General features: G+C 41.5%; 1 protein-coding gene across 2 annotated transcripts; it reads right to left on the bottom strand.

The window, feature by feature from the left end:
* Nucleotides 1-3,002: 3,002 nt before the first annotated feature.
* On the bottom strand, nucleotides 3,003-8,456 carry lman2lb (lectin, mannose-binding 2-like b). 2 transcript variants are annotated; one of them, XM_024417921.2, is made up of 9 exons: nucleotides 8,223-8,453; nucleotides 7,434-7,552; nucleotides 7,005-7,122; nucleotides 6,694-6,776; nucleotides 6,486-6,509; nucleotides 4,989-5,150; nucleotides 4,785-4,899; nucleotides 4,190-4,306; nucleotides 3,003-4,042 (listed from the first exon to the last, which is right to left on the bottom strand). In XM_024417921.2, the coding sequence occupies exons 1-9, from the start codon at nucleotides 8,428-8,430 to the stop codon at nucleotides 3,900-3,902; spliced, it is 1,089 nt and encodes a 362-aa protein (XP_024273689.1). In that variant the 5' UTR covers nucleotides 8,431-8,453; the 3' UTR covers nucleotides 3,003-3,899. The 2 variants fall into 2 exon arrangements, with proteins under 2 accessions (XP_024273689.1, XP_024273690.1); XM_024417922.1 differs by lacking the exon at nucleotides 6,486-6,509 and having other exon boundaries at nucleotides 8,223-8,456.
* Between the last annotated feature and the right edge of the window lie 3,077 nt (nucleotides 8,457-11,533).

Here is an 11,533-nt window from a genome sequence, read left to right as displayed (position 1 = left end):
GCACGCAAACAAACATAGTATGGCTCTGATTTATAAAAACAAAGTGCACAGTATGTTGCCTGTGACAGTGTGATAAACCCCAACAAATTTGTTGCATATGCAAATCCTAGACTTCCACAAATGCCAGAATTTAGTAAGAAATGTATGTATAGTTGTTAAATGAGGCCCCTGCCCTTTGTTCCCGGGTCAGTAATTCAGACATAGATAGCTGGACAGATTAATTTACCAAATGTTTTTTTTTGCTGCCATGGGCTAATTAATTGAATGACACGAGTAAAACTACCGGTGCACAACCAAATTTCAATATTGCGTTCAACAGTAAGTTGAGACCTTAAAATAAAAATACACAATTTTAATGATTGGGTCGGGGTACCCCCTAGCAGCCGGCGACCACCTACGTCGCTTATGCCCAGGGCCTGCCCTGGACTCTCACATACGACCTTTAACCTTTTAGAGAATGACATTCATTTGTGCATACCGTAGCAAAACTTTTTGCAATGTTAACCCAAATGCTCTAACCTGTTTCCATTGCTAAACAGTTTTACTACGGTTTGCATTAATGAATACGACCCAGGTAAGGCACCAGAAAATAAGTGCCTGGAGAGGATTGGTAATGTAACTGATTACAAACCAACCGTTAGGCTACTTTATCTTATTTTGGGATTAAAGTTTAGCCACGAGGCTCAATGACACCGTGGATGGACAATGTACAGTTTTTCATAACAATAATATGTTTTAAAAACATTGTCAACATAGAAAACAACCAACAAACTTTCACAGGTGAACAAGAGACATTTGATCAATCATAAAGGTAAATATAGGTTGACATTAATTAGAATAAATATACTGAACAAAAATATAAAACGCAACATGTAAAGTGTTGTTTCATGAGCTGAAATAAAAGATCCCAGAAATGTTCCATATGCACAAAAAGCTTCTTAAATTTTGTGCACAAATTTGTTTACATCCCTGTTAGTGAGCATTTCTCCTTTTCCAAGATAATTCATCCACCTGACAGGTGTGGCACGTCATTACATAGCACCTTGTGCTGAGGACAATAAAAAGGCCACTCTAAAATATGCAGTTTTGTCACACATCACAATGGCAGATGTCTCAAGTTGAGGGAGCATGAATTTGGCATGCTGACCGCATGAATGTCCACCAGAGCTGTTACCAAAGAATTTAATGTTCAATTCTATACCATAAGCCGCCTCCAACGTCATTTGAGAGAATTTGGCAGTATGTCCAATCGGACTCATAACCGCAGACCACGTGTAATCACACCAGCCCAGGACCTCCACCGTCTTCACCAGCAGGATCGTTTGAGACCAGCCACCCGGACAGTTGATGAAACAAAGGAGTATTTCACATTCTGATTGGCTGGTCCTGCGCAGTCATCGGTTTTGATATCTGTGCTTGAGATGATAGCTGGTGGACAACAGTTTAACAACTTACAACCTACAAAAGAGGGTAGACCGTTTCAGAGAAAACAATCCAATAACCCGTACAGTATGATACAGTTGAAGTCGGAAGTTTACATACACCTTAGCCAAATACATTTAAACTCAGTTTTTCAAAACTCCTGACATTTAATCCTTGTAAAAAGTCCCTGTCTTAGGTCAGTTAGGATCACCACTTTATTTTAAGAATGTGAAATGTCAGATTAATAGTAGAGAGAATTATTTATTTCAGCTTTTATTTCTTTCATCACATTCCCAGTGGGTTTACATACACTCAATTAGTGTTTGGTAGCATTGCATTTAAAATTGTTTAACTTAGGTCAAACGTTTTAGGTAGCCTTCCACAAGCTTCCCGCAATATATTGGGTGAATTTTGGCCCATTCCTCCTGACACAGCTGGTGTAACTGAGTCAGGTTTGTAGGCCTCCTTGCTCGCACACGCTTTTTCTGACAACAAATTGTCTATGGAATTGAGGTCAGGGCTTTGTGATGGCCACTCCAATTCCTTGACTTTGTTGTCCTTAAGCCATAACTTTGGAAGTATGCTTGGGGTCATTGTCAATTTGGAAGACCCATTTGCGACCAAGCTTTAACTTCCTGACTGATGTCTTCAGATGTCGCTTCAATATAGCCACATCGTTTTCCATCCTTGTGATGCCATCTATTTTGTGACATGCACCAGTCCATCCTACAGCCAAGTACCCCCACAACATGATGCTGCCACCCCCGTGCTTCACGGTTGCGATGGTGTGCTTCCCCCTTTTCCTCCAAACAAAACGGTCATTATGGCCAAACAGTTCTTTTTTTGTTTTATCAGACCAGAGGACATTTCTCCATGTGCAGTTGAAAAATCATAGTCTGGCTTTTTATGGCGGTTTTTGAGCAGTGGCTTCTTCCTTGCTGAGTGGCCTTTCAGATTATGTCGATAAAGGACTCGTTTTACTGTGGATATACATACTTATGTACCCGTTTCCTGCAGCATCTTCACAAGGTCCTTTGCTGTTGTTCTGGGATTGATCTGTACTTTTTGCACCAAAGTACATTTATCTCTAGGAGACAGAACGTGTCTTCTTCCTGAGCGGTATGGCGGCTGCGTGGTCCCATGGTGTTTATACGTTGTACTATTGTTTGTACAGATGAACATGGTACCTTCAGGCATTTGGAAATTGCTCCCAAGGATGAACCAGACTTGTGGAGGTCTACAATTGTTTTTGAGGTCTTGGCTGATTTCTTTTGATTTTCCCATGTCAAGCAGAGGCACTGAGTTTGAAGGTAGGCCTTGAAATACATTCACAGGTACACCTCCAATTGACTCAAATGATGTCAATTAGCCTATCAGAAGCTTCTAAAGCCATGACATCATTTTCTGGAATTTTCCAAGCTGTTTAAATGCACAGTCACAACTTTAGTGTATGTCTACTTCTGACCCACTGGAATTGTGATACAGGGAATTATAAGTGAAATAATCTGTCTGTAAACATATTGTAGGAAAAACGACTTGTGTCATGCACAAAGTAGATGACCTAACCGACTTGCCAAAACTATAGTGGTTAAAAAAATAGTTTTAATGACTTCAACCTAAGTGTATGTCAACTTCCGACTTCAACTGTAGGTAAATGGTAGTTACAGCACAGAAATACAGAACCAAGAGCCAAATGTTAGCTCATGAACCAAAATATAGAACTAGAGGATTAGCATGTACATTGCGATACCTGGGCCCATATTCAAGAAAACATCTCAGAGTAGGACTGCTGAACTCAGATCAGTTCCCCCAGCAATAAAATTTGATTCATTACGATCTTGAAGGCCCTGGTCTTAAACTGGCCCGAGCTAGGTACTTTTGTTGAGAACAATTCTCTCTCTCATTACTTAGTTATTATGGCAGCTCAATATAAGTCTTCTCACAGGCATTTCATGTCAGTGCAAACAATTCGGAAGTCTCAACGGCAGAACATGACAGAAAGGCTGGAAGCCATCATGCACACTGCATATAAGTGAGTGCAGTCTGCTGATGACAGTGTCAGCAATTCACAGGTCATGGCCTCCTACGTGAAACACTAAGGTGAAACAAAAGACAAAAAAAGATTAATCTCACAGTATTAAAAAAAAAAGTGATTAAAAAAAAGGGTCACGTTTGATTTATTTGGCCCGAGATGGTCCGAGAACGGTTAATTTGTCGCAGTTGAAGTATTATTGAGGTAAGGGAATTGTTATGTAGTAAAGCTATGTATGGCAGACAGCATGTTCGTTGTATGTTTAAAAATCTACATCCTCATTTGTGCTCCTTCACATAGAGCATCCCTCAGACGACATCCCAAATGGCATCCTATTCCCTACAGAGAGCACACCTTTTGACTAGACCCCTAGTCAAAAGTAGTGCACTATAAAGAGAATAGGGTGCCATTTGGGATGGAACCGTAGACTACCCAGCTCTCCCTCTCAGTAGAAGCGTTTGCGGCTGTTCTCCTTCCAGCGCCCATACATGACCACTGCCACCACCCCCAGTACAAAGATACCAATGACAGAGAAGACTATGGTGAAGAAGAGCTGGACTCCACTCATCCCCTCTTCTTGCACCTCCACTGTAATGAGAGACAAACAACCATGAAGAAAGAAAAATGACCTCATGCTACAGTTCAATTGAAACTGGACGGACAGAACCAATTATCACACCTTTTCTGAAACAAAATCAAACCATGACGTGAAACTATTCGCTTGTATCACCTTACCTTTGTTCAAGTGCTCAAAGTTATCAACACTGGGGATGAGCTCTTCCTCCTCCTCTTCCTCCGGAGTACGCTCCACAGTCAGCTGGTACAGCTTCATAGAGATGAGATCATGGTTGTCTGGGAAATGAGAGGAAGGAAGAAATACATTTGACATTTTAGTAATTTAGCAGACACTCTTAGCCAGAGTGACTTACAGGAGCAATTAGGGTTAATTGCCTTGCTAAAGGGCACATCGACAGATTTTTCACCTAGTTGGCTCAGGGATTAGAACCAGCAACCTTTCAGTTACTGGCCCAACGCCCTTAACCGCTAGGCTATCTGCCACACATAAATCAATACAATCCAACATTTCACACTTTATTCAGACAGCTGGAAACAGAGGGAGACAGGAAAGTGGAAGCACAGTAGGAAGGGTGGACTTGGGGATCAAACCCAGGTCTCCAGCGTTACCGCTCGACCACAGGCTCTCCACCATTCTCCATTCAGAAATTACAGATCCGATTGCCATGAACAGATTTCAAAAACCAGTGAGAAGAATGCAAATGGTGAACCACAAAAACAGTGTTGTTCTGAGATGTTCATAGAGGCCCAGTACCTGACAGGTCTCCAGTAACAGAGGAGGCTCCAAAGAAGTAGCCCCGAGGTAGACGTACCCCTGGAAGGTCCAGACAGTCCTGCCACTCCTGTTTACCGTCAACGTCTATCTGTATCTGTAGGTCAGGAGGTCAAACATAGGTCAATAAATATGTAATGTTAGTGAACACTTTATTGAACATGGTGCTTTGTGCGTTTCTCTCACCGTCAGTCGGTTTTTGATGTATCTGATGAGGAGGAAGGTGTCATGGGGGATGTTGCGCACCAGGGCTGTGCACCCGCCAAGCTCTGTGGACTGGCCATCACGATCGTGCTCATAAGCAAGAGTCCCGTTCCCCACCATCCCAGAAACGTATGGAAAGACCCTCTACAGAGATGGAGGAAGTTGTGATTAGCCAGCTGATAATGTCAATCAGTGACCAGGGGGATACTGCAAGAGACTGGATACTGCGAGATTACTTATCCAGAGTCAGATGAACTCATGGATACCATTTTTATGTATGAAGGAAGTTAAGGGGTTGTTTCGTGAGCCAATGCTAACTATCCCTTTAAAACACAGTGGTTGCATCTGAAATGGCACCCTATTTACTATGGAGTGCACTACTTTGGTCAAAAGAAGTTCACTATGAGTCATTCCACCTCAAAAAGAAGAAGCAAGAGGATTGACAAGCACCATCTCTGATTGTTCCGAAATTGTTCCAGTTAGAAACAAATATTAACATTCCTGAAACATTTTGTTGATTAAGTTGGTCTCTGAGAAATTAAGATAATTGATTGAACCCAAAGTGGCCAATTTAATTAATAGGATTCATATAATATTCAATAAATATAGTACCTAACATCTGACTTTGACCACACTTTTTTTCTCACAATGAGTGAGGAATCACTCACATGAGGAATCCATAAAATGGTCAAAAGCCATCCATGGACCCCCCCCACGCCAATCCGACCCAAACAACATGTATATAGTAGATTGTGTGTAAACATTTCTAAAAACATAACTCCACTTTGACATTATGGGTTATTGTGTGTATGCACAAACTATACCCCATAATGTCAGTGGAATTATTAATTTGTAAATTAAATTAATAAAAAATGAAAAGCTGAAGCCAAAAGATGACTGTAATTTGGGTAAACTATCCCTTTAACATTGAGGGATTCTAATATTATTATTATGCATAAACAGCACCATCTAGTGGTGGATTTTTACAATTTCTTTGGATTCCTCATGTCTTACTCATTGTTAGAAAAACTAGTTGTCCAAATCAAATGTTAGGTACGATATCTATTGAATATTATATGAATCCTATTAAATAAAAAATTTAAATCTCAAATTTGGGTGAAATCAATTATCTTAATTTCACAGAGATCTAATTATATTTAACAAAAAATTGTTGCAGGAATGCTAATCGTATATATTTCTAACTACAGAAATTATTTCTGAACGATCGGAGATGGTGGGTGTCATGGCTTTTTGAAATGACCCCTATTTAGAAAATATGTTGCCATTTGAGAGACAATCAGTGACTAAATGCATTCGTACATCACATATTGCATGACACAATAGGGATGAGACATGCATGATGTGGGTTAGTCAACAATGATGAGATAGGTGGAGTGTTGAGGATAGAAATAAATAAGCATGCACTGTTCAATTCAGCCAGAGGATGACTGGGATTGGCTGATAGGTTACTGTAGCTACCTGAGTCGAAGGATTGTACTTCTTCTGTTTGCCCATCAGCGATGCAAGAAAACACAGGACGCAGCGTAAACACACAACATTGCACACCCAAACCAATTATACATGATTGAGTGTTTGGGAATAGACAAACCCCCATCACTAATACGTTTTGGGGGTGTCCACCTGAGTATGTGTGTATGAGTGAGCATATGGGGGGTTAGTGTAATACCTCATGGTTCTTATTTTCATTGGGGTAGGTGTCCACAAACACTCCAAGGCCAGTGAAGAGGTTCATGTTTCCAAACACAGGACCTGCAGGTGATAAACCCTGGCAGTCAACACTTTAGGAAGACCATGCTGAGATCCTTGTAATATTACCACAACACTTGAGACTATCTTTTAACCTTGGTGTGTATCCCAAATGGTACCCTCAAAATGGTACCCTATGGGCGGTGGACAAACGTTGTGCACTATATAGGGGATAGGGTGCACTTTGGGAAGTAACCCTGGTTTGTGTGTTAGACAGTGCAAGCTCAGTACCAGTCTGCATGCGTTCTTTGGTATACCACAGAGCCATTCCATCTCCATTCAGGTTCTTCTTCCCGTGGCCGTGGATCTTAAAGTGCACCTGCAGCTCCCAGTCCCGCAGGAAACAGGGCTGCAGTAGGAGCGCATACAGACACAGACAGTACGGGGAATGAGGAAAAGACGGTTGTGGCATGGCATGTTAGCTGTCGTAGTATATTGAAATGCTATGTGCTATAGAGTTGTACGTGTAGTCAGGAAGCATAAGCCTAATTGATGGTATAGTCACTACAAATGAGGTGATGCGTTTGCCATACGTTGTGGCATGTCTGCTAGGCCTATAGATAGACTACGATGTATTACGTGCAGTAGGGGTTTCAGGTTGTTCAAGGATAAGCAGCAGTGTGCTGGTGTTTACTTCGGGATGGAAAGAGCTGAACTCACAACACGGCTCCACACTGCTCCTTGTCTGCTCTGCAAGTCAGGGGTCAGTCGCACATGGTCAGTGGTGATCATGGCATTGCCCATCAGGTCCCAATAAGAGGAACTGGAGGAGCCCAACCCTACACAAACACAATCAATCAATATGTATAACTTGATATAGGCAATTTAAAAAAGGGACATCTTTGTCCAATGTTCTCACCATTGGATCACAACAATGTGAAAATTACCTTTGCTCACCTTTGAGAACAAATATGGATTTGTCAAGACCTTTTAGACTAGGGACCAATTTGTAAAATACTTATCTACCAATAATGTCAATACTGGTTGTTTAATGTGGTGATCCACTTTGGATTACACAACGCTCCAAAAATGCTAACTACCCCCTATTATTTTACTGTCAATAATCTACCCGCTTCCGTTGTGTGTGTAATCAAATGCAATTGCATGACGTGGTGTCACTTGTGTTTTTTGCCCTAACACTACATAGCTGATTCAAATAATAAATTATTGATGAGCTGATTATTTTAATTAGCATGGCAATAAACAAAACGTGCGCCCCTTGGCGTCCCCAAGACCGAGATTGGGCAACCCTGTACTGTTAGCTACTTGAGTTAACACTATCCTGCCAATACCCATATCGTACAGACAATAATACTATACTTATCTGCTGAATACCCCAATAGTGTTTTTGTACACTACAAACGTAAATGTTTGTGAACATTGTCTGGAAAGCAAAACAATAGTTACTGATTGCGAAACCAACGCAAGCAAAGCGTTTGGATAGCCTACCTTGGTATGGTTTGGTAAGAGAGTACTCCCTTTTCAAAAAGTCATCCATCTCGTATCCATCGTCTGCCAGACACTGGCAGGTTAAAAGAAGAACAGCAGCAAACCGACATGTTAATTCATGAATGTTTCGCTGATTCAACATTAAATCAAATATTTTAAAACTGCCCATCCGAAACCGATTAGACTTATTCATGGTGGAGAATAGCATCCCGTCAGCAACACTAAAAAAAGTGCTTCCGGGTCACGGAATTTCGTAATAGTAGAAAAGCGTTATTAACCTGTATTTATTCATGATGTATAAATAATTGTCTAAACATCAACAATGATTCATATTTGTTCATATTTAAGTAGCATTTGCATTTAATGTGGGGTTTAAAAAAGTTTCAAAGTCAATAAATGCCCCCAATGCAAATAACAAGAGAAAAAAACTAGTATTTGTGCCCATGTAAAATAGGGTGGGGAGTACTCAGTAGGGCAGGTTTCCCCAACCGGCCGCTTTTGGTTTTATTTGGCCCTCAAGTCTTCTGAGAAAAGAAAACCACAACAAAAAACTGTTTTGATTGTTGGACATAAAATACTGTAAAAAGTGATTTTAATTTAAGAAATCTGTTCCCAAGTATTCCCACACATAATAGAGAGATACGTGATCAAATCCAATTTTATTGGTCACATACATATGGTTAGAAGATGTTATTGCGAGTGTAGCGAAATGCTTGTGCTTCTAGTTCCGACAGTGCAGCAATATCAACAAGTAACCTAACAATTCCACAACAACTACCTAATACACACAAATCTAAGTAAAGTGATGGAATAAGAATATGTACATATAAATATATGGATGAGCAATGACTGAGCGGTATAGGCAAGATGCAATAGATGGTATAAATTACAGTATATACATATGGGATGAATAATGCAAGATATGTAAACATCATTATTAAAGTGGTATTAATAAAGTGACTAGTGATCCATTTGTTAGAGTGGCCAATTATTTCAAGTCTGTATGTAGGCAGCAGCCTCTGTGTGTTAGTAATGGCTGTTGGTCCCAGCTTTGATGCACCTGTACTGACCTCGCCTTCTGGATGGTAGCGGTGGTAGAGGCAGTGGCTCGGGTGGTTGTTGTCCTTGGTGTTATCCTTGATGATCTTTTTGGCCTTCCTGTGATATCGGGTGCTGTAGGTGTCCTGGAGGGCAGGTAGTTTGCCCCCGGTGATGCCTTGTGCAGACCGCACCACCCTCTGGAGAGCCCTGCGGTTATGTTCGGTGCAGTTGCCATACCAGGCGGTGATACAGCCCGACAGGATGCTCTCAATTGTGCATATGTAAAAGTTAGTGAGGGTTTTAGGTGACAAGCCACATTTCTTCAGCCTCCTGTGGTTGAAGAAGCGCTGTTGCACCTTCTTCACCACACTGTCTGTGTGGGTGGACCATTTCAGTTTGTCCATGATGTTTATGCCGAGAAACTTAACTTTGCACCTTCTCCACTGCTGTCCTGTCGATGTGGAGAGGGAGGTGCTCCTTCTGCTGTTTCCTGAAGTCCACGATCATCTCCTTTGTTTTGTTGACCTTGAGTGAGAGGTTGTTTTCCTGACACCACACTCCAAGTGCCCTCACCTCCTCCCTACAGGCTGTCTTGTCGTTGTTGGTGATCAAGCTTACTACTGTTGTGTCGTCTGCAAACTTGATGATCGAGTTGGAGGTGTGCATGACCACGCAGTCATGGGTGAACAGGGAGTACAGGAGGGGGCTGAGCACTCACCCTTGTGGGGCCCCAGTGTTGAGATTCAATGAAGTGGAGATGTTGTTTCCTTTCTTTGCCCCGTGGGGGCGGCCCGTCAGGAAGTCCAGGACCCAGTTGCACAGGGCGGGGTTGAGACCCAGGGCCTCAAGCTTAATGAGTTTGGAGGGTACTATGGTGTTGAATGCTGAGCTGTAGACAATGAACAACATTCTTACATAGGTATTCCTCTTGTCCAGATGGGATAGGGCAGTGTGTAAGCAAGGTTCGAAATTATTATGTTTTAGTCAAACATATATTTTTGGGCTTCTTCCGGTCAATTTAATAGCGTACAAATGATTTGTAATTATGTTCCGGCCCCCGCCCATTGGCTCAAGAAAGAAATCGGCCACTGGTTGAATCTAGTTGATGATCCCTGCAGTAGGGTCCGTAGAATCTGGTGTCATTTATGGGGCTCTGAGTAATACAGAGTGTTGCTAGCCATTTATTCTGCAAATTACACTGGCCACAATGCAAATCAATGTATATGCATTACATATGTGCCGATGTAAAAGTGTGGTGGGGAGTACTCAGTAGTCTGTAGAATCTATATATAGTATGGTGTTATTTCATGGTGGACTGAGGTCTATATGCTCAGCAACACTTTCTACTCCCTACACTCCATTGGTCCCAATGCAATACACTGTAGACCTCTATATATGTTGTCATTTCATTATAGCCTATATAAGGGAGTTGGTTGCAGATGTCTGGTGTTGGTGGAGGGACTGGTATAGAGTGGACCTATAGTAGGAGCTGACTGTACTGATAGTGACGCTGTTGTCTGTGGTGACCTACTGATAAATACATAGACCTGAACAATTTGACACAGATGATAAATTAAAAATAATGCTGTTGAACCACCAAATCTGAAACTGAAATTGTATGGGGGTGACAGGGATGTTGGGGAGGATCAGAAAATTATATAAAAATAACATTTTTAGATTTTCATGCTATTTCAATGGCAATACATTCTATTAAGCAGCAAGGAAGTTGCAAAACGTTGCAATGGCCAATTGGAAAGCCCATTGTCACTAAAGGTAGTGCCAAAAATCTTAGGAATATGTGTGACAAGAATAGTGGTAACATTCAAAGTCTTGTTTTGACCAAACCTTTGAGCCCGTCACCCATATGTAATGAGATAGGAGATGAGGATGACAGCACAAACTTAAGTCAGTGCCACACAGTCAAAGACTAATGGCAGTGGAGGAAAAAAGTAACCAATTGTCATACTTGAGTAAAAGTAAAGATACCTTAACAGAAAATGACTCAAGTAAAAGTGAAAGTCACCCAGTAATATTCTACTTGAGTAAAAGTCTAAAAGTATTGGGTTTAAAATGTACTTAAGCATCAAAGCACTGGCTTACTGGTGCTCTTCCATGCCATCCCTAGGAGGGGTGCGTCACTTGAGTGGGTTTAGTCACTGACATGGTCTTCCTGTCTGGGTTGGCGCCCCCCTCTGGTTGTGCCATGGCAGAGATCTTTGTGGGCTATACTCGGCCTTGTCTCAGGATGGTAAGTTGGTGGTTGAAGATAT

Source organism: Oncorhynchus tshawytscha, linkage group LG04 (genome assembly GCF_018296145.1).
Source record: "Oncorhynchus tshawytscha isolate Ot180627B linkage group LG04, Otsh_v2.0, whole genome shotgun sequence".
Lineage (NCBI taxonomy): Eukaryota > Metazoa > Chordata > Actinopteri > Salmoniformes > Salmonidae > Oncorhynchus > Oncorhynchus tshawytscha.
This window is presented reverse-complemented; position numbering and strand designations above follow the sequence as displayed.